This window comes from Haliotis rufescens, unplaced genomic scaffold (genome assembly GCF_023055435.1).
Source record: "Haliotis rufescens isolate VD_foot unplaced genomic scaffold, xgHalRufe1.0.p SCAF_9, whole genome shotgun sequence".
Classification (NCBI taxonomy): Eukaryota; Metazoa; Mollusca; class Gastropoda; order Lepetellida; family Haliotidae; genus Haliotis; species Haliotis rufescens.
This window is the reverse complement of record NW_025964383.1, coordinates 26,209,949-26,233,121: the sequence shown is the minus strand read 5'-3', so window position 1 is coordinate 26,233,121 and position 23,173 is coordinate 26,209,949. Positions and strand designations below refer to the sequence as shown.

General features: G+C 42.6%; 1 protein-coding gene across 15 annotated transcripts in view; it reads left to right on the top strand.

The window, feature by feature from the left end:
* LOC124129300 (zinc finger protein 8-like) overlaps positions 1 to 23,173 on the top strand; it is a 92,935-nt gene that overhangs the window by 39,268 nt on the left and 30,494 nt on the right. Inside the window, exon 2 of one of the 15 annotated variants that reach the window (XM_046492927.2) lies at positions 20,475 to 21,178. The exons of 6 other annotated variants lie outside the window; for them this stretch is intronic. In XM_046492927.2, the coding sequence (XP_046348883.1) occupies positions 20,475 to 20,800 (326 nt within the window). In that variant the 3' untranslated portion in view covers positions 20,801 to 21,178. Of the gene's footprint in view, positions 1 to 640; positions 2,487 to 2,511; positions 2,998 to 5,645; positions 6,048 to 8,630; positions 10,469 to 10,521; positions 11,081 to 13,227; positions 15,612 to 18,227; positions 18,923 to 19,268; positions 20,448 to 20,474; positions 21,179 to 23,173 lie in introns of those variants that run through there. 8 more of the 15 variants (XM_048390732.1, XM_046492908.2, XM_046492856.2 and 5 more) reach the window with 8 other exon arrangements.

Genomic DNA, 23,173 nt, shown 5'->3' with positions numbered 1-23,173 from the left:
TACTGCCGTGTTTATTACTGTTCAGTGTGGGGTCAGTTGAAAGAGACTGAACATGTCAGTGTATCCCTGCACCTCACGTCATCCATACATGTCGCTTCATCTATAGTGACAAATGACAAACTCACGTTGGGCTTTCTTACACACTGGGATACAAGTGAAATGCTGTCTAAAACAGGTTGATAAATGCAACAAAACACTTTCCATCGCTAAAAGCAGAGTCAATTCTATGATTCCGACTATCAGATAGTGATGATACAAGGTGTTCATGAACAGGCGTGCATAGAACCCTCTACCGTTTGCACCCTTCACAAACACATGCAAAGGCAGGTAAATTCTTCACCTAAAAAAACTTGGTAACATGGTACAAGTTAAAATAGTGGATTTTATTGGGCAATTTCTGTCACCAATGCCACACAGGTTATTTAGGTTGTATATTGGAACAAGGGGCAAAAAAGAGATCTTATCTCTTTTGCAGTATCCAGATTCTTTTCTTTGAGTGGGCAGGCTTTTTCCAAGAGGGCCCCAAATTGACGTTGCAATCCATTTTCTTCCCTTTTTCGTACTGCGAATGCTGGATGAGCATGTTTTTGATCGAAAATGTTCAACAATGAATGGAAAGAAGATTTTTTGTTATTTTCAGATGTTGGTTATGGCAGGGATGGTGGCGGTTGTGTTCAGAATGTCACCGATGCTTCCCGAACTCCCTTTCTGTCCCCCTACCTACCACCGCCTGCCCAGCAATCTCTGGGAGGGCTGCTTTGCCCGCATTGTGACAAGGTGTTTGCCAGTTACGGGGCAAGACGCAACCATGTCAAAGCTATACATGAAAAAAGGCTGTATCCCTGTGTTTGTGGGAAGATATATAAATATCATCAAAGCCTCCTGTTCCACAAGAAGACATGTTTCTTCAATGTGTTGCCACCTGCTCCCTGATAAAAGGAATAGGCCTAAGATAGTGTTGTCGGTGGGTTGGCAGTGTTGACTAACTAGGCAGTGTCACTGTAGTACGAGAGCAGAAGGATAAGCACTTCAAGAATAAGGTCATGAAGGAATGACAGAGCACAAAATACCTTCTTGGAATATATTAAGTTTATTTCCTACAATGTTGGTGAGTGAGTGAGGGAGTATGGTTTTATGCCACTTTTAGCAAATTCTAGCTATATCATGGCATTGAACACCAGCAAGAAACACCCAGGTCTTTGGCGTGACGAGCGAAACGCTTTAACCACTAGGCTACCTCACCGCCCCACATTGGGAAAGCAATATTTGTTATCTGTCAGTGACTCATGAAGATGGAAGTAGTAGCCGGATTGTCCGAATCAATTGTATCCTGCTGAAATATAGGTCAGGTCAGATGGACAAAGCGAAATGAATATTGTCACTTGTAATATGAGACACTGTTATTAGTCCTTATTAAAGAATTATTGAGCACAGAATAACTTTATTGTGTTTGTCAAGTTTATTGGCTACAGCAAAAGTACCCTATTATGGAAAGCAGTTCTGACTGCTTAAAGTCATGCAGGTTTAAGATACTTGTCAATTTAGATCAGAGCAGTTTTGGTCTGTCACCTATCTACCAGTTTTGTGAAAGGTTTGCATCTACAGCCCATGTTTCACACAACCACGAAGGTCATTAATCTGTTAAAGGTTACCATCTACAGCCCATGTTTCACACAACCACAAAGGTCATCAATCTGTTGGAGGTTACCATCTACAGCACATATTTCACACAACCACAAAGGTCATCAATCTGTTGAAGGTTACCATCTACAGCACATGTTTCACACAGCCACAAAGGTCATCAATCTGTTGGAGGTTACCATCTACAGCACATGTTTCACACAACCACAAAGGTCATCAATCTGTTGGAGGTTACCATCTACAGCACATGTTTCACACAACCACAAAGGTCATCAATCTGTTGGAGGTTACCATCTACAGCACATGTTTCACACAACCACAAAGGTCATCAATCTGTTGGAGGTTACCATCTACAGCACACATTTCACACAACCACAAAGGTCATCAATCTGTTGGAGGCTCTCTATTCATCACAGTGTACTATCCATACAACTTTACTTCATGGTTAAGAAATTCATCAGTCTACCATGAGTTTTCACTTATACATTCGGGGATCGGGTGGTCAGGCTCGCTGACTTGGTTGATGCATGTCATCAATCCCAATTGCATGGATAATGGCTCATGATGTCAGTCACTGAATTGTCTGGTCCAGACTCCATTATTTACTGACCACCCACATATAGCTGGAATATTGCTGAGTGCGGCGTTAAACAACAAACACACACTAATACATTCTTTGAGAAGGTGCAAAAATTCAAGAAATATTTTGCAGATTATTTGAAAACATCAAATCAGAAAATGACAAATAGCAAATGTTGCTACATAATTGTAAATTGTTTCTTTTGAAATAACTGTTGATATTGGTTGACTTGTGAGAACATTAAATTGTTACAGCTCAGGACTAGCACACTGTTTTCTTATCAATTTCAGATATTGGTATGGGCCGATCTTATGATGGTAGCTCAGTAAGCCAAGGCTCTCAAATGCTGAGCGACAACTTGTTCACTTTCCTTGAGAATGTCACCCCCAGAGGACAGGGCTACCCATGTCCCCACTGTAACAAGGTGTTCGCTAATGTGGGCTCTCGGTGGCACCATGTCACTGCCATTCACGACAGAGTCAAGTTTTACTGTGCGTGTGGGAGGAACTATAGCTACAAACATGCTTTGACAAGGCATCAGAAGGGGTGCAGCATCTTCCTGGCCAATAAGTAGGCCTGGGATGATACACCAACTGTGCAGTCCGATACATATCACGATTCATTATCCAATAAGTATCACGATACTTGTATGTGCCCTTGTCAGTGGTGCGTAAGCCCAGCGGTAGAAACTAACAGTTTCAGTCCACTAGTCCTCATAATGATAACATATAGCAAAACCCCTAAAAATGGCAAATTTCTACTTGTCCTTATGATACCTTAACTATTGGGCAGTTTGGCAAGGACTACAGGACTAGTGCCAATTTCTAACCCTGTAAGCCATCTTTTTCATAGACAGGTTGGCCAAATACCTGGCACACTGACAATTTAAATTTGGCAGTGTCAAGTATGGCACAATGTATTAAGATATTTACACTATTAAATTTCACTACTAATTAGTGTTTGGTGTAAAAGCCATTAAAGTAATCATTTAAGGTATGAATCGATTTTTCTTTTCTTAATGTGCGACTGTGATTGATCCTTGTATCTGGAAGTTAATTATCGCGATCCACCGATGCATCAGTGTATCGTCCCACCACTACCAATAAGTAGTGAGGAGGTTCAGATCAAGACGATTGTTTGTCAGAATCATGCACATCTTTAAAGTAACTGGTTGCCAGATTTTTGTGTTTATTGATTGATAGACTATAGGTAAATCTACGGATTGATAGGAGACATTAACATGATTAGGTCAGAGAACTCAGTGATATGACATTAAATGCCGCTTTTTTAGTTTGGGGCATGAAGCAAGCAAATGGGTGTTTGAGAAAGTGTCACACACAAATGCCACTGAAGTCTTGTCAACATTTTTTATTCTTATAACAGTTTGATGAACGGGTCTTGAAGTATTTTATTGGATTTAATTGGATGATTATCTTCATCATCGTCATGGAGATTGGGTCCTGGATCTGCTTCTGACTTTCCAACAAAACAAAGAGGACAACAATTTAGAGACTGATGAACCAGGTACAATACAGGATGCTTACAGTCTAGTTCTATCCAAGTTTGAATGAATGATTACAGTGACATATAATGGTTGAACATGGTCCATGGTGCATGGTCAGAGAGGGTTTGCTGAGCGCTGTGATATAGCTTGAATACAGACTGTGGCATAACTCAACAAACAATTCATACTTAAATCATGGAACACTAATAATGCCATCTATGGCCATATTTTGTGTTGGAGAAGAAATAAGTGATTTCCTCTTGTCTCTGTATGGACATGGAATTAATTGTTTTTCAAGAAATATGTATATTTATTTATCCCAGTAATATTTGTACTGAACAGCGTCATAATTTTTCACGTTGGGTACAGCAAGTTTTATGCTTGTTTCGTTAGGTTTTATACCATGAGCCTCATGTACCCATCGTGATCCTGCTACAACGAATTCATCTTACTAACATGTTTAAATATGACATTGTAAATAAATTTAAACAAATTCAAAGTAGATAGCTTGTGCTATGTCACGTGACTTTCATTGATTTGGAAAAAAAGCGTGCAGCTTTTTGCTTGGAAGCGGGGTAGAAGAGATTCATTCTGCCTCTCAGAAATCCACGTGCAGCCTGTGCTGCTTATGGTGGGGTATAAGGGATTTGTTCACCCGCTGAGAAATTTATTTATTTACATAGTATTTTATCAAGATCACGTGGACCAATCAGGTCTCATCATTCTGACATGGAGGTATGTTAATGTAATTTGTACCTTTTTTAACAAGAAGAATAAACCAGGATAAAGGATACATGAGTTTGTTGTCTCTAAGTATCGTTGGCTGAAACAACGTCCATATGATAAACAAATCAAGACATCTAATCATGGTATAGTAAATCTTTGCATAACCATGAAGTTGTTGGAATCTGGCATGACCTATGGTAAACCAGCTTCGCTTGATGCGCCATGCCACTGAATTCTAGCATGGATCTGTATGGAAATGATCACACCGCTGATCAGATGATTTGTCCGAGGAACTGAAGGTTGTTTAAAGTACATTCACTCGTCCTGAAGAATTGTTTCTTATCCTACCAGAGACTTGGATTGTGCGACTCGTAAAGCTGCAATATTGATACAGTAATACAATCCCTCTATGTGAAGATCCGGGGTAGAATAGGTCTTCAGCAACCCATGCTTGCCGTAAAAGGTGACTATGCTTGTCGTAAGAGGCGACGAACGGGATTGGGTGGTCAGGCTCCGTGACTTGGTTGATGCATGTTATCGTGTCCCAATTGCGTGGGTTGATGCTCATTATGTCAATCACTGGATTGTCTGGTCCCGACTTGATTATTTACAGACCGCCGTCGTATAGCTGGAATATTGCTGAGTGCGGTGTTAAACAACAAATATACAAACAAACAAACAAACCTTTGTGTGAAGATCTAACAAAGCCACATCACATCAGGTTTGAGGGCAACATGTGATGTTCCATTAATCAAATATCTTGAATTCTTCATGAAGGATTAGATTAATGTTTTTATTTAGTGTTTATGGAAGCTTTGTTGGTCTTGTAGAAGACCTACGTTCATTTCCCACAGTGGTCATATAAATACCTCAGAATTTTGGAAAATAACTTCTTTTTTCTTCTGAATATGCCTGCCAAAGGCACTTAGTCCACAGTCTTGGATAAGTCCCTGGTGTTGCACAATGAGCCTTGTTAAATTCAGATGGTTCTGCACTCACTGCAGACACTACTCTATTTTACATAGGGCTGTGTGAAGGAATATGTTTGTGGAAATGAATTTGGCACATTGCATCAGGAGAGAATCCAGAAGACTTGTAAGCAAGATGACAGCATCCAGGAACATTCACCCATTACATGCATAATAATATTTCCGAAGGCTTATGGAACTAGATTTCCTCTTCTGTTCCTTTCAGACAATGGTTTCTCCCTGATACCCAGCGGCCAGTTGAGTAGGACTTCTCAGATTGATCCATCATGGACCTACCCGCTCGGATCCCAGCCGCAGCATACCATTGACCTTATGCAGTCAGTGGCTTATGCCATTGGTGAAAACCCTTCTGACCTTCCCCCTGATTACTTTAAAGGAGCTGGTGGTCCGTTTCACCAGTGTGAAGAATGTGGGAAGTCATTTACACAGCAAGTCAACAAGAAAATACACATTGAGTCCGTCCATCAGAAGCTTGTGTATCCATGCGTGTGTGGGAAAGTGTACAAGTACCGCCGAGCACTGAGGAGACACAAACAACAAGATGGCTGTGGTGCTGAGGAGGGACGGTCTTGAGAGGATTTCTGTTTGTTTGTTTGTTTGTTTGTTTGTTTGTTGTTTACTGCCCACTCAGCAATATGACGGCGGTCTGAAAATAATCGAGTCTGTACATCATTAGCTTCTTACCATGCAATTGGGATCAATGACATGCATCAACCAAGTCAGCGAGCCTGACCAACCAATCCCATTAGTCGCCTCATACAACAAGCACAGTCGCCTCTTACAGCAAGCATTGGTTGCTGAGGACCTATTCTACCTCAGAAATATGTTATGACGCACCGTCACTGGTTTCAGTGTTGATGACAAGGTGAAAACCGACAAAGTTGAGGAACTGTGGAATTATTGAATTTGCCTGAATTTGGTGGGAATGTGTATAATTTCCACTGAGTTTAGTTGAGGCACAACGCAATGATGTCTGTGATGGTAGAACCTCCTCAGAGGAATTACTGTGGATGAAAAGGTGGAAGGCGGCCATGTTGTTTCCAAGAGCTCGATTTGTTGAAATCTTCACATCCTTGGTATTTGGGAAGGTGTACAACTACTTGAGATCTCCCTAAGTCAGAACAATAACCGTGGTGGTCAAGGAGAACCTCCTCTGAGCAATTACTGTGGATGAAAAGGTGGACGGCAGCCATGTTGTGTCCATTAACTGTTTAGGTCATTAGTTAGCTGAGAATTTGTCATGTTGGTTATAAATAAATATCTCTTGACGCATTGACTTCCCAGCTCGACTTGTTTGCTGTATGTGAAACATGCACTGAAATGGATTGACAAGTTTCAAACTCGGCTGCATTGCACTTGGGAATACATTTTCATTTTGATTTCATCCTCAGGGAGGAGTAGGCACATACTGGAAGTATATTGGCGAATGCAAAATTGAGTTAAATTTATCACGTCTTGATATTGTTGACCAAAGTAGAGCTCACTTTCTTCCTTTGAGAAAGTGTGAAAATTAATGATTCAATACAATTAAACGGTTGTTTAAAATATTTCAATTCTGTACCAAGAGGTGTATTAAGTTCTTTATTTCCTTCTTATTTCTTATGTAGTTACAGCACAATCCAGTACCTGCTGCCAAGAGAGATGTCTTTAGATCTTCATTATAGCCTTCTTGCTACTATAGTTGTAAGTGCAGGCCTCAGAACATGCTTATGGTTAGGTATAAGACAATGGAAGGGTTGAGGGGAACGCCAGGATTAGATCTTGTTGTTCATACCTTGTGGGTGGCTGAATTTGAGATCAAAGATCCATTTTAGTTCAGTGGATCGGTGTTTAGCTGGTCTGACTCAAGGGTCCGTTTTAAACTGCTGTATGATTTGGTAATGTAGGTCTCTAGTAGAGTGTCCCACTGAGTCCAAATGCTTGGCGACAGGTTTTTCCCTTAGGTGGTTGATGTCAGCAAAGTGTTCTTTGAGTCTGATGCTGAAGTGACGTTTTGTTTCTCCTACATATTGTTTACCACATTTGGAGCAGTTTAGAAAGTAAATTATGTTTATATTTTTGCAGTGCAGGTCTCAGATGAGATGGTTATAGTTAGGTTAAGTCCTGCACAGAGAAGTACAAGGGAAATCATCATCTATCTTCTCAACGATACATACACTAGTTTCCAGGGCAGGGTAGGTCTCTGCTACCCAATGAGATGGGATTAGGAAGAGGATTTGATATAAGAGATCAATAATCATTGTCAACTGTGGGTTGTAAACAGTGTTTGAGGTGTTGCCACTGTACAGAGGTGAGGAGTGGTAAAATGGGTTTAACGTTGTGGGTGGTTGGAAGGTTGCGTGTGTGCACACAATTTGACATGAATACCCCACTCGGGCACAGAATACTGAGTCTGTGCTGACTCTCCTTGTTTTAGCCTCTTAATGCCAACAGCCAGGCAGGGTAGCAACAAGTACCATCTTTTAATGTCTTTTGGTATGACTCAGCCGGGGATCGACCCGACCTTCCGCTTTCGAGGCAGACACTCTACCACTAGACGATGGAGGCGGCCTAAAAATACGGCATGAGCACATCAGAACTACGGTGCGCCATGTGCCACAGTCTTGCAGCCATCTACTCGACAACATCCGGCATGGAGGGTTTCCACAAAGGGTATGCTCCATGTAGGGCTTATTTGACTGTGATAGTTATACACAGACTCACTTCCTCTCACTTGGTTGACAACTGTTGAGTCTTTTCTCATCACTCTTTGGACAGGGGGTAGCCTCGTGGTTGAAACATTCGATTGTTTTGTTTTCAAGGCCTGGATTTGAATGCCTTCGAATACAATGCTTGCTGGCTATTTCTGGTCTTGTGAAGCCGTACTCACTCACATACTAGAGGAAGATGTCACAAGACAATATTTGGACCAGTGGCCCAAATTGCAGACTGTTGACCCCCTTTCTGTCCGTCAGTTTTATGTAGTTTTCCTTGGTTCTTGAAGGGCAACTAGATCCTTGGAACAGTTTCCTTGTCTATTTGAATAAAACTTTTTAATGAAAGTTTTTTTCTTTATCCTTGAAATAGATTAAGTTCCAAAATTTGAATTTGTTTGATAATTGCATACCATTGATTTGTGGTAAGGGCATACGCCATTGTTACTTCAACCCACACAAAGCGGGAATAGAATTTATTTTTTTGTCTGTTTCAGACAATCCCTATTATCTGAGTTCGAGCCAACCCCTGTCACAAAGTCCAGGAGAGCAATGGAATTATCTACCAACAGAATCACGCCAATCTAAGGCATTAAGTCAAAGTGAAAGATCAGTTTACTATCCCCACACCAGGAATGACACGCCCAACAAAAGTGGCAAACCTATTCAGTGTGAGGAGTGTGGCAAAACGTTCACTCAGCTTGTAAGCAAACGCATCCACATGCAGTCGATCCATCAGAACATTACCCATTCGTGTTTGTGTGGAAAGGTGTATCGGTACCAGCGAGGATTGAGAAGGCATTTGGCAGAAGGGTGTGCTGCTGCTCAACAGAACATAGCCTAGGCTGCTTTCAGTATCAGTGTTTCTGACAAAGAGGTCAATTTGAAGGGCAATGTCCTAAGCCTTGCGGTCATCTATGTGTAAGACTGTTGGAGAGAGACGCAGTTCAGGGCTGACAGTCTGCAATGTCCTCAGCCTGTGGCTGGCCGTCATCTATGTGTAAGACTGTTGGACAGACGCAATGCAGGACGGACAGTCTGAAATGTCCTCAGCCTGTGGCTGGCAGTCATCTGTGTGTAAGACTGTTGGACAGAGACACAGTGCAGGGCTGACAGTCTGCAATGTCGTCAGCCTGTGGCTGGCCGTCATCTATGTATAAGACTGTTGGACAGACACAGTGCAGGGCTGACAGTCTGCAATGTCCTCAGCCTGTGGCTGGCCGTCATCTATGTGTAAGACTGTTGGACAGACACAGTGCAGGGCTGACAGTCTGCAATGTCCTCAGCCTGTGGCTGGCCGTCATCTATGTGTAAGACTGTTGGACAGACACAGTGCAGGGCTGACAGTCTGCAATGTCCTCAGCCTGTGGCTGGCCGTTATCTATGTGTAAGACTGTTGGACAGAGAAGCAGCAAGTTCAGCTAACACCATGGTCGATAACTTTGTAATGTTTGTCTTTTGGAAAGGTCAGCAGTCAGTCATTAATGGTACCCCATGGTTTGCTGCTCATAACATCAATTGCTAGTTTGTACCGTACTGACTGTTCACAAGCTTCTGTCATGATGCTGGAATGTTGGTGAGTGGCGTTAATCAACAAATACACAAAATAATGCAATCATCAGTCATGTTGCTAGGACGTAGGACATATTTTTTTGCCAAGTCTGCAGTCTGATGTTTTGTTATTTCTTGAAGTTATGATAGGAACTTTGTTGAGAGTTGATGTTTACGTGATGGTCATCTTCTGCTGTCAGCATGCACTAGACGGTACTTGTGTGACGAGTGGGTGTGAAGGCACATAGTTTCACATGAAACTAGATACGTATACATGTGAGAGTCATGTTAATGTTTCGGTCAATAGCAGGTTGTTTACCAAGGTAGCAGGACGTAACCGAGGTAGCAGGTTGTTAACCGAGGTAGCAGGTTGTTAACCGAGGTAGCAGGACGTAACCGAGGTAGCAGGTTGTTAACCGAGGTAGCAGGTTGTTAACCGAGGTAGCAGGACGTAACCGAGGTAGCAGGACGTAACCGAGGTAGCAGGTTGTTAACAGAGGTAGCAGGTTGTTTACAGAGGTAGCAGGACGTAACTGAGGTAGCTGGTTGTTAACAGAGGTAGCAGGTTGTTACCCGAGGTAGCAGGACGTAACCGAGGTAGCAGGTTAACGGAGGTAGCAGGTTGTTAACGGAGGTAGCAGGACGTAACCAACGTAGAAGGACGTAACCGAGGTAGCAGGTTGTTAACCGAAGTAGCAGGTTGTTTACAGAGGTAGCAGGTTGTTAACCGAGGTAGCAGGTTGTTTACAGAGGTAGCAGGAGGTAACCGAGGTAGCAGGATGGTCACCTGCAGTGATTCAGCATTATCATGTCAAATGGATTTTTTGTTACTTTCAGGCCAAGGTGGGATTCTGGCCGAATACTCAGTTCAGATTCCTATTAGACCTTTTGACACACAAGGAAAGTTACTGGAGGCAGACATGTTTAGGCTATCCGAGTCCCATTCAAACCCTCCAGGCATCGAGTGGCCAGGCACTCCTCAGTGCACAGAGTGTGGCAAGACATTCAGCTCTGTCCAGAGCTGCCGGCGACATGTTGACCAAGTCCACAGGAAGCTGTGTTTCACCTGTGAATGCGGGAAGGGCTTTGCCCGGACAGACGATCTGAAGAGACACAAGGCCGCAGCCCACGAGAACCAGGCCTGTTACTGTGTTTGTGGGAAGAGTTACGTGTATGCAAGGAACCTTCGGAAGCATCAGAAGACTTGTCCCATATTCATAGAGAGGTTGCAAAACTGACGTTTTCATGGAGGCAGATGAGGGTGTTCAGTTCTTGTGGGAGAGATTCATCAGATTTGCTGTTTTGACAGAAACTTGAAGACTAATTTGATGTGTTCTGTTCATGTGGAGATAATACACCTTGTGGTTCAATTGTTTCTGTCCTTCCTTCAAGACAGCATTCTGCTCAAAAAGCAGTCGGGGTTACGGTGTAGAACTGATGCCGTTATAACTATTTTCAAAACATTTCACTATTTACCACAGCGGCTAACAAGCAGTATTTGGGTTTATTTGCAAAGGCTTTGTCCAGTACTTCATAGTTCATTGCAGTTAAACTTTGTCAAGAAATATTATTTCTGGACACTAATAATTTCTGATGTAACACATACCTCATGAACAGCTGCGACACAAACATGATGCTCTCCAGGGCTATCATCCTGTGAGGGTGGGCACGGGTGGCCCAGTCGTCTAAGGCGCCGCAATTCGCTGTGCAGAGTTGCGTCCCTTGGGCACGCCAGAAACCTATGATTGTGGGTTTGAATCCCAGTTCACCCCAATTATGTTTCTAGGTTTGTCAGCACCATACCCGTGCTCGTGGGTTTCACCGAAGTGGTAAACGTCTTGAGACCTGCATCACTTCGGGCTTTCCTCCCACATTAGGGTGACACGCAGCGATATAACTGGAATACTGTTAAAAGCGGCGTTAAAACCCAACTCACTCACTCACTCACTCATCCTGTGGTTATATATCTTTAATCACAACTCACACATGTCTAAGTTTGTTTGTTGTTTAAAGCAGCACTCAGGAATATTCCACCTATATGATGGCCATCTGTACATAACTGAGTCTGGACCAGACAATCAAGTGATTGACATAAGCCTGACCACCCGATCCCTTTAGTCGCCTCTTAGGGCAAGCATGGGTTGCTGAAGACGTATTCTACCCCGGATCTTCACGGGTCACAAGCAGCAGAACAATAGAATACAAAATTCAAGGAACCCCCATGGGTCATGGACAGATATATGACACATAGGTATGGTAATAAGTAACTAACAGGCTTAATGTAGGAGGGATGCCTCACACAGCCTGACAACTCCCCTTGACTGAGACTCCCACAGACATAATACAGAAATTAGATATTAAATATACTCACTGCCAAAAGAAATGCGAACAATAGGATTTGGTTGGTTGGTTTGTTGTTTAATGCCGCAGTCAGCAATATTCCAGCTATATGACGGCGGTCTGTAAATAATCGAGTATGGACCAGACAATCCAGTGATAAATATCATGAGCATCGATCCACGCAATTGGGATCGATGACATGCATCAACCAAGTCTGCGAGCCTGATCACTCGATCACGTTAGTCGCCTTTTACGATGAGATAGTTGCCTTTTACGGCAAGCATGGGTTGCTGAAGACCTATTCTTCCCCGCAATCTTCACGGGTATAAACGAACAATAGGAACATGTAGAGAAGTATGTAAGTTGAGAAGAGATGTTTCCAATGTGTACCAATTAATGACAAAAAACTAACAATCAGTCAAGTGTTACCACAGAGTGTCTTTATTCTTATCACAATACGCTGCATGTGGTTTCCAAACTGTATCCTTAAATCGTGCACGAGACAAATGGTACACCTCGAGTCATGTATCTACTATGTCACATGTGATAGCATTCATGATCATCAATTCACACAATGTACCAGTATGTTCGTTTGTGCATCAAACCAATCTGATATCTCTTGAATATGAATAAGTCTTCATATATTAACAAACGTGTATGGTATTCACGTTTCTTTTGCCGGTGAGTATATAATAACATAGAAAGTGGGTTGGGAGGGTGCTGGTTTTTAATCTAAACCACCACCACATGCGACAACACCAAGTCCCGCCAATATTCTGATTGGCTAATAGTCATGATAATGGTGGTATTTGACCCCCAGACCCCGAGACTTTGTAAACATTGATGATTAAGGGATTTTGAAGTTTCACCAAAATAATGACAAGTTCATCAGACAAGTCCCTTATATGAAACAACTTAACTTCACAACAAAGCTAATCATGTTTGGGTGACTGTGAAATAAATGAGTCGAGCTTGTATTAGCTGAGCTTTTATTAGCTGGAATGTGTATCCGTATTTCAGCAAAGTCTGCGCAATCAAGAGCCTTGATGCAGACTTTTTGCAGATTTTTCGCAGATCTTTCACAGACTTCTTGCCGACTTCTTGCAGCCATGAGATGCAAACATAGTGTTAATTTAGTCAGTGGAAGCTTTCTACAGACATCCGAATCTTGTATTTCAACAGGTGTTATTTTGTTACTTTCAGATTCTATAGTCAGAATGCTGCAGTCACCTTCTCAAGAAATGCCCCAAGATATGGGAGGATTGTCTGGAGTAATCTGCAATTTTCAGTTTTCCAATATCTCTTCCTCAAATCAGTGCAGTTTATGTGGCAAGCTCTTCTCTAGTCAAACTAGCTGTAAGCGGCATATGGAAACCAGTCACGGAAACTTGAAGTTTCCGTGTGACTGCGGGAAGAGTTACACGAGACAGACAGACCTCCACAGACACCAGGCAGCTGCTCATGGGAACGAGGCTTGTGTTTGTGTGTGCGGGAAGATGTACGTGTATGTTCGGGGGCTGAGAGCCCACCAGAAGAACTGTACCATATATAAGGCCACTGTTTGAAAATAGACAGGAGCATGTGGGGCAGTGGTTTAGCCGAGTAGTTAAAGTGTTCTCTCATCATGCTGGAAGCCCAGGTTTCATTACCAGCATCTGTGTTCGAAGCCATTTTCTGGTGTCCCCACCTAGTATTGCCGGAACATTGACAAAAGCGATGTAAAGTTGACCTAAAGTAATGTAGAGCTTAGAAGAAGAGTCATGTTCATGTGTGGCATTAAGGACTCTCAGATACAGACATTACTCATGAAAACGTATGACACAGAAACATGTCTGGTGTCCAGTGTTGTATGTGTGGGTGCGTGACTTCTCTTTATGTGTTCTTGACTGGGTAAAGGGGCACAGGTGGCCCCGGACAGGAACTGCTTGTCACCGTGTAGAGTTGTGTCCCATAACCAAGCACCTGGAATGTGATCCTTGGTCTTTCTGTGCGCCTGGGATGCGATGGCTGGAGTCCCAGACTTTGATCCTTGGTCTTTCTGTGCGCCTGGGATGCGATGGCTGGAATCCCAGACTTTGATCCTTGGTCTTTCTGTGCACCTGGGTTTCACAAAAGTGGCGAATGTCTGTAATCAACTTATCATTTTCTCCCAGAACAAGCACAACAGGACTTCCATTCAAAGCAAAGTTTAACACAAATCAATCAGTCACTTGGCTGGAACTTTTTACGACTTGTATCAATGAAGAAGGTGACTTTGTGCTTTGACTTCTTGCTGATATTGATTGCTGTGGCAAACCTTTGACTTTGTTTCATCATCATTATCATTTTTTCATCATCATCATCATCATCATCATAATAAAGTGGAAAACGTCTGAGATCTGCATCACTTTGTGCTTTCCTCCCACAATAAGCCATGATATCACTGGAATACTGTTGGGATTTTGTATCAAGGTTAGATATTTTTCAGCGTCAGCTAGGACTATGTTGGAAGCAGATAAGAAAGTTACCCTGGTCATAAGGAGGGAATTGGATCAGGTGGTGATCTATGTGACCGATTGCATGTCATTGTGCCCACTGATACAGGACAGTGTTCATTCTCTCAGTGTCGGGTTTGTCTGCCCAGGCATGTGTTGTAGGAACCAACCAATCAATATTCTGGAGGGGGGATTTCAGTTGCAGCTGCAAAACCAGATATTTTTTTGTATTTTGAACTATTTTGAACCAGGATTATTTAATTAAAGAGTGAGTGAGTGAGTATGGTTTTACGCCGCTTTTAGCAATATTCCAGAAATACCACAGCGGGGGACACCAGAAATGGGCTTCACACATTGCACCCATGTCGGGAATCGAACCTGGGTTCGTGTGCTTTAGGTCTTCCAGCCTTGTATTGTGATTTGTTGACTATATTGAAGTCAAAATTTCTCTTGTGTCAGATATATCAATGATTTATATAAGATTCTAAACTAGCACCCTTGGCAGGCAAATTGGGAAGATAAGCATAATTTTTTTCAAAACTTGGATATTTCTTACAGGACTTACTTTCCCAAGTTCTCAGGTATTTCAAGCATCTTATTCGTTATTGGTCCTGTTATGAGGTAGCCTAGTGGTTAAGCGTTTGCCCCTCATGCCGAAGACCCAGGTTCGATTCCCGACATGGGTACAATGTGTGAAGCCCATTTCTAGTGTCCCCCGCTGTGATATTGCTGGAATATTGCTAAAAGTAGCGTAAAACCAAACTCACTCACTCACTAACTCCACAAACCATAACACAAGTTTGACTAGATTAACATGAACTGGACAAGTTTAAATTCCAATTTGGGAATTTTCACTGACACTAGATACAGACTTGGGTCAAAATATCGGCCTCTGAACAGGTAGAGATAAACCCAATATCTCTTTCTAGGAATCACTAGGTAATGCAGTATCATACTGCCAGAAGCTTTTGTCTTTGTCAGTGACTCAGTGTATTTGCATCATGTTACATGGGCCGGCAGACCCAGGAAGATCCGGGGTAGAATAGGTCTTCAGCAACCCATGCTTGCCATAAAAGGCGACTATGCTTGTCGTTACGGGATCGGGTGATCAGGCTCGCTGACTTGGTTGATGCATGTCATCGTATCCCAGTTGCGTGGATCGATATTCATGATGTCAATCACAGGATTGTCTGGTCCAGACTCGATCATTTACAGACCGCCATCATATAGCTGGAATATTGCTGATTGCGGCGTTAAACAACAAACAAACAAAACATTGTGTACAGGATATTTGTAACTTGACATAATATATGCCTCATCTATGTCTAATCCTGTTCATAAAATAAAAATTTATTATGAAATCTACTTTTCTCCTTTATGTCTTTCTGAGAATTTCAGGGGGCAGTCGGGTAGCCTAGTGGTTAAACGTTCGCTCGTCACGCCGAAGACCCGGGTTCGATTCCCAACATGGGTACAATGTGTGAAGCCCATTTCTGGTGTCCGCTGCCGTGATATTGCTGGAATATTGCTAAAAGCGGCGTAAAACTATACTCACTCACTCACTCTGAAAATTATGTCTAAGAGTCGTTCTAGGCTTTTTCAGGTTGGATGTAATGGTGACGAGGAGCATGATGGATAACAACTTCTTTATTGTACATACACAGTGTTTCAGGGCTACTTCTGGCCCTGTGGTCGGGTGGTGGTATAGCCCAGTGGTTAAAGCGTTTGCTCGTTATGCCAAAGACACGATCTTGATTACCACATGGGTACAATGTGTGAAGCCCATTTCTGGTGTCACCCGCCGTGATATTGCTGGAATATTGCTAAAAGCGGTGTAAAACCACACACACTCATCTGTTGCTTGGGACCTATTCCATCTTCGAAATCCCTGTGGGGCTTTTGTCACAATCAGATCTCAGCTAATCCTGTGTCAAGCAATTTGTTGTGTGCTGGGTGATTGCTACTTGACTTGTGCTGGAGACTTGCAGGACATTGACAAGAGCTTCAAGGGGAAGTCGGGTTGGTAATATGAGTTAGCTCATCAAGCTCAAGACCTGTGTTCAATTTCCAAACAATTTGTTAAGCCCTTTCATGGGGTACCTTGTGACATTGCTGAAATAGTATGAAAAGTGGCCTCATACTCATCCACTCACTCACTCACTCACTCACTCACGCACGCACTCACTCACTCACTCACTCACTCACTCACTCACTCACTCACTGAGATATTCTTTGCAGGGGAAGAGATGATAATGTTGGACTAGTGCTACACACAGTCTCACACACATAGTGATTTCTGTGTCTGCATCTGCACCCAAACACACACCCACCCACCTACTCACTCACTCATTCACACAGACCCTCCCATTCACACCCACCCACTCACACAGACCCTCCCATTCACACCCACCCACTCACCCACCCAGTCACCCTCTCACCCACCCACCCACCCACTCACTCACTCACTCACTCACTCACTCACTCACTCACTCACTCACTCACTCACTCACTCACTCACTCACTCACTCACAATTAGCAAGACAACAATGACACCCCACCCTACCCCCCAGCTATGTGGGTGACTGCCACTGGAGATATATTATAGAGGTTGGTTGGTTGTATTGTTGTTTAACGCCGCACTCGGCAATATTCCAGCTATATGACGGCGGTCTGTAAATAATCGAGTCTGGACCAGACAATCCAGTGATTGATATCATGAGCATCGATCCACGCAATTGGGATCGACGACATGCATCAACCAAGTCAGCGAGCCTGACCACCCGATCCCGTTAGTCGCCTTTTACGACAAGCATAGTCACCTTTTACGGCAAGCATGGGATATTATAGAGGATCTTGATGGGGTGTATTTAGTCAGTCGTCAATAACGTTTTAGAAAACACTTGAACAGAGGAAAAGCTGTCAAGTTGAAACTAAAAAGCGAAATCATCTCTATGTGAATCGTCAGTCTGTCTACAGGCATGAGAGGGAAATGTGGGGACAACTGGTTCTGCTTTCGTTTCATTACTGCAATCCGTGTTTTGCAAATACCCAATACCGACTGGTTTTGTTGTGTTTTTTTAGATTTAGTTAAGTACAATTGTACAAGCTTTTTGGACGATTTTGATAAAAGAGTAAAGTTTTAATTTACTCAAACAATAAGCATTTAATCCATCTTAAGATTACAGCTGTGTTGTTTTAGTTATTTTGCACTAAACAATATACCCCATGAGGACACTCAGTACATGTTCTGGACATGTGATTTGCAAGCTTGGCTTCAGTTTATTTATTTATGTTAAAATAGGGGGCACGGGTGGCCCAGTCGTCTAAGGCGCCGCGATTCGCTGTGCAGAGTTGCGTCCCTTAGGCACGCCAGAAACCTATGATGGTGGGTTCGAATCCCGGTTCGCCCCGATTATGTTTCTAGGTTTGTCAGCACCATACCCGTGCTCGTGGGTTTCACCAAAGTGGTAAACGTCTGAGACCTGCATCACTTCGAGCTTTCCTCCCACATTAAGCTGACACGCCGTGATATAACTGGAATACTGTTAAAAGCGGCGTTAAATCCAACTCACTCACTCACTATGTTAAAATAATCTTCAAGTTTGAAAGGTAGAAATGTTTAGTTATTTCATTGGCTTGAATAAACAACACAGTTCCTGTGTTCCTGGCTATAGTGTTTCTCCAGCTTCATTTCAACATCTCTTAAAACTAGATTTTCATTCCTTTCAGGAAATGAAGACACTGAGTGTTTGGGTCAAATGTCTCAGCAATCGGCCAGGGAAAGGAGGAGTATATCCAATTCTGATGAAGTTCCTCAGCCAATGCTTGCATCCCCCGGGGTATCGTACGCGGATGATGGCTCAGTTGGTCCCAGAATAACGAAACCGTTTCATTGTGACATGTGTGATAAAGCTTTTTCTGATGCATATGGTGTTCGGAGGCACAAGAAGGCAGAACATGAAAACGTTACACATGCATGCGTTTGTGGACGAGTCTATAAGTACCGGAGTGGTTTTACGCAACATCTGAAATCCTGTAGTGTCCACAGATTCGGGCCTGAGAAGCAGTAGACTTCTTTGAAACGTCTTGACTGCGCATCATTGATCAGATTCATAAACATGGACAAGCTGATATATCCGATTTTTGTGTCCATTGGTGATAACATTGTTTGTTCCATGCTGGATTTTAAGTTTCAAGGGGGTGTGATGACTTTGTGGACAACTCTCTCCTGACCTTTGCGTCACCTACCCCTAAATTATGCTGACGCATGGCATCATTTGGCTCGGTTGGAGAGGAATAACTTTGATGGGAATATCACATGAACATTTGACTCTGAACATCAAGCGGGATAATTGTGTGTCTTCCTTCTTGATCATCCCTTTCTTTCGTGCTCAGTTTGGTAGTTTTGGAAGCATGTGTTCTTTCTTCGTCAGTTTTCGCCATGTTGGATGGATCAGATAATGTTACAATAGTACAGACAAGTCTTGAGGCAAGTGCACTTTCTTGGTCGTCCCTTTGTAAGCCTTCATCAGTTTTGAACGTGCCTAATGGATCAGCTGGATGTGACACAGCTTCATCAACCAATTCTCTTTCAGGCAGCCTTGTTTTACGCCATAGAACTACGTCCCTGAAGGTTTTTGTTTTGAAAACTGCATCCCTATTGTGTGTGGTCTAGTGTCGGGATAAACCATGTTTTCTGTGAAAAGTCATCTTGGTGTGTTTGAACAATGTCCACACAGCAGACTGAAAACCAATTTTTACTTCTTTCAGGAAAAAAAGACCGTGCACGTTCAGGAAATCCCCATCCCTCTGCACAGACCTCAAAGGAACCTATGGCCTCTGGAGGATGGGTCTACCCATCCTTCCCAAACTCTTCCCACTTTTCTCAGTTTGTTGTCTTTGACCAAGATCCAAAAGGGGAGAAGGTTTACAATTGTGGAATTTGTGGCCGATCCTTTTGTGATGCTCGAAGTGTCCGCAGGCACAAGAAGGCAGAGCATGAAAACATCACCCATTCCTGTGTTTGTGGCCGAGTTTATAAATACAGGAGTGGCTTCACTCAACACCTGAAGACCTGCTTGGTTCACAAGCTTGCAGAAACAAGCTGACATTAACTTGATGTTGAACAATATGTTTAAGACACTAGCTTCTTTTGTCTGCAGTGGTTTGCAAGGAACACTGGATATTGTAAGGAGTAATACATTGTAGCTGTAGCTGAGGTTTCTTTGTTGGAAATGTCTTAACATCTCCAGACACACTTACTTGCTTCTGGAAACTAGCTTAACACATACCACTTGTAGACAGTGAAATACTATGTAGGAGATTATTCATCTGTGGATGAGTTTTCAACTCTGTGGGAGACAAAAGTTCCAGGCCAAAAATGCCAAAATTTGAAGCAAACTATGACGAGAACATCACTCCTGGGCAGACGCAGTGATTTGATTGTCTGCCTCAGATGTACAGAAGTAACACCGTTGATGTGGACACCATTTATCTGGTTTTGGGTAAAGAGCATTCAATCATATCTGCCTGAGGTAGTCATTGTGGGTTCAGGAAACAAAAATGTTGAAAGCATTGTTGAATTTACAGATTCTAACAATCAAATCAATGCTTAAGGGTATCCTGTTGGAGCTGTTATAATGTACCGAGCGTGCGCTTCTATTGTCAGCATTTTTAACCTTTATAAATTGACTACCAGTAATGATGAATGGATTTGGAGAACCTGAACAATGAAATTGGGTAAAGGTTCCAAAGTAAATTTGTGTTATCAGTTCTCAGAAATACATCAGTACTACCTGTAGTCCCTCAGTAAGCAGAGTGCAACACCACAGAAACTGTTTTTTGTCTGATAATATTCATGCTCAAATCGTCATCACTGTTAACTTCCGTCATTGGTATCATGATTTCTATGGCCTGCATCCATCATTGCCTACAAGTGTCTAACACACAGTAGCTCTAAATTTTATTTCCTTTCAGGCACAGGACTAGTTGCCAGCTCAATGTTAACATTCCACGTCCAGAATCCAAAGACTTCGCATGGAGTTTCTCAGCACGCAGAAGACATGTTCCAAGTACCCTTCCAATCGTCTTCTCAAGGAGCTAATTTCGATCCCTCTCCGAAGAAAATGTCGTATTGTGACGTGTGTGGCAAGAGTTTTGTTGACTACTACTCTGTGCGGAGACACAAGAAGGCCAGTCACGACAATGTCACCCACTCCTGTGTGTGCGGCAGGTCCTACAAATACTCCAGTGATTTAACTAAACACATGAAAAGATGCCCCGTCTACCAGGCCACTATGTGATACGATAATGGACGGGATTAAATGCTGGCGATATTTACCAAATCACTTCCAACTTCTAGATTTTTCCTTTTGACGAAAACTCGTGTACTTTGAGTGTTTTAGCCATGGCGACATGTTCGTTGCACAGCACATAAAACGCAAGTTTTATTATTCAGATCTGGATATCTTTTAAATGATACAGTTCCTCACATCAGCTTGAAACTGTTTCTGACTTTAATTGTTTTCAAGGACAAACACTTGTTTAGTAGGGTGGCTTCAGATATTCTCTGGGGCACGGGTGTCTCAGTCGTCTGAGGCGCCGCGATTCGCTGTGCAGAGTTGCGTCCCTTGGGCACGCCAGAAACCTATGATGGTGGGTTCGAATCTCGGTTTGCCCCGATTATGTTTCTAGGTTTGTCAGCACCATACCCGTACTCGTGGGTTTCACCGAAGTGGTAAACGTCTGAGACCTGCATCACTTGGGGCTTTCCTCCCACATTAAGCTGACATGCCGTGATTAAACTGTAATACTGTTAAAAGCGGCGTTAAACCCAACTCACTCACTCACTCAGATACTCTCTGATAATCTGACAACTTGATTCTGAATTAGATGAAGGTACCACGGTCACTTATGCTGTGAAGAGGATTCTCACACTGGTGGTGTTTAGCCCTACTGTATACACTAGGACTTAGTGAGTGTGGATAGTGTGTCCCTTGTTCTCATAGATTTACAGAACTTGATCACTTTTAAGTCATATAACAAACACCATAAGCCATGTGTTAAAGCACTGTTTGAGAACTGACCAATGCTGCAATGGTCTACAACATCCATAGAAAACTGTTTGTTTTTAGCTCATCTAGACATCATCAACCATTGATGTCAGCGGGTTTTTTATGTGATGGATTTGAACAGATGCTATTCTTCTGTCTTTAAGTTTTCAATCTTCGTCGACTGATTCCCACTGAGTGGAGTTTGTGTGAGCAACATTCATGTGTGATCTATGACAACTGTGACAACTGTGACACAAGCCCTTCTCTGTGATGTGTGGTAAATCTTGAAATTAATGCGTCTCCAAATTAATACGACTGTTGACCCCTAGCCAAAAATGTGACTCGATATCAATGACACCCCCCCCCCCCCCCCCCCACCACATCCCCAGTGGAATGATACATATCCTTGCCTTAATCTAATCAAACAGCAAACAGCACTGCTTGTTAGTGCTGAGTAGAGCACTTCTGTGAAAACAATAAGCAGTGTTTTCCTAAAAACAACACACAGTTTATGTTTTCCTCTGTTGCCTGGCATTAAGGAAGTTCAAAGGCAATAAAATAATTGAAGCAATGATACCTAGTTTGACACGAGTGGGTAGAACTCTTGACCCCAGCAGTGATAACTCTCTGCATGCCTATTGTGAAATTCCTATTCTTTGAATGACATTGTTATATACTTGTTACAACTGCTGCTCAATAAACCGTGTTTGTATTTATATTCAAGTTGGTATTTCCGCTATCCAACGTGTGCAGTGAGGCCAACTTATTGTTTATAGTCATTTTGGAAACATAAATGTGAAGTTTCATAATGCAAACAAAGACCACTCACATTTTCACATTTAATTCATGCTCGTGTTGCTTTCAAGATTTACAGTACATGTGTACATAGACGTGGGTAGTCGTACAGCTGTTGGTAGCTGTGAACTCACAATAATGACTTGACCTACCTGTTTGGTAGACAGGTGGGACAGCAGCCAGGACCCGTTACACAAAGCAATCTTAGCGCTAAGACATTCATAACTCCCATACTCTAGCATAGGCTTACGATAGTCAGCGCTGAGATCACTTTGTGCAACTGGCCCCAGATCATCGTCTGTTGTTTCAGTATTAGCTGATTATTATTCTCTTAGCAGCGTTTTTTTGAAGATCCGGGGTAGAAGAGGTCTTCAGCAACCCATGCTTGCCATGAAAGGCGACTATGCTTGTCGTACGAGGCGACTAACGGGATCGGGTGGTCAGACTCACTCACTTGCTTGCATGTCATCGTATCCCAATTGCGAGGATCGATGTTCATGATGTTAATCACTGGATTGTCTGGTTCAGACTCGATTATTTACTGCCGTCATATAGCAGTAATAACAAAACAAATAAAATAAGTCAGCAGTGTTTTTGGTGAAGTATTATTTGTGCTGGAGGCATTGGATGATTGCTTTTCAAACATGCCTCAGCCTTTGACATTAACCGATGCTAATAAATCAATTCGAAGATCAACTGATCCACTGAGAGAATTTATTGTCGGCAGATGTGTGGAATTTGGAAATAGAATTACAATTATTTCTGCTTAGTTGCACGATCCTCAATGAAATCAAGTCATTGATATTTGATGTGGCTGCTTACACAATC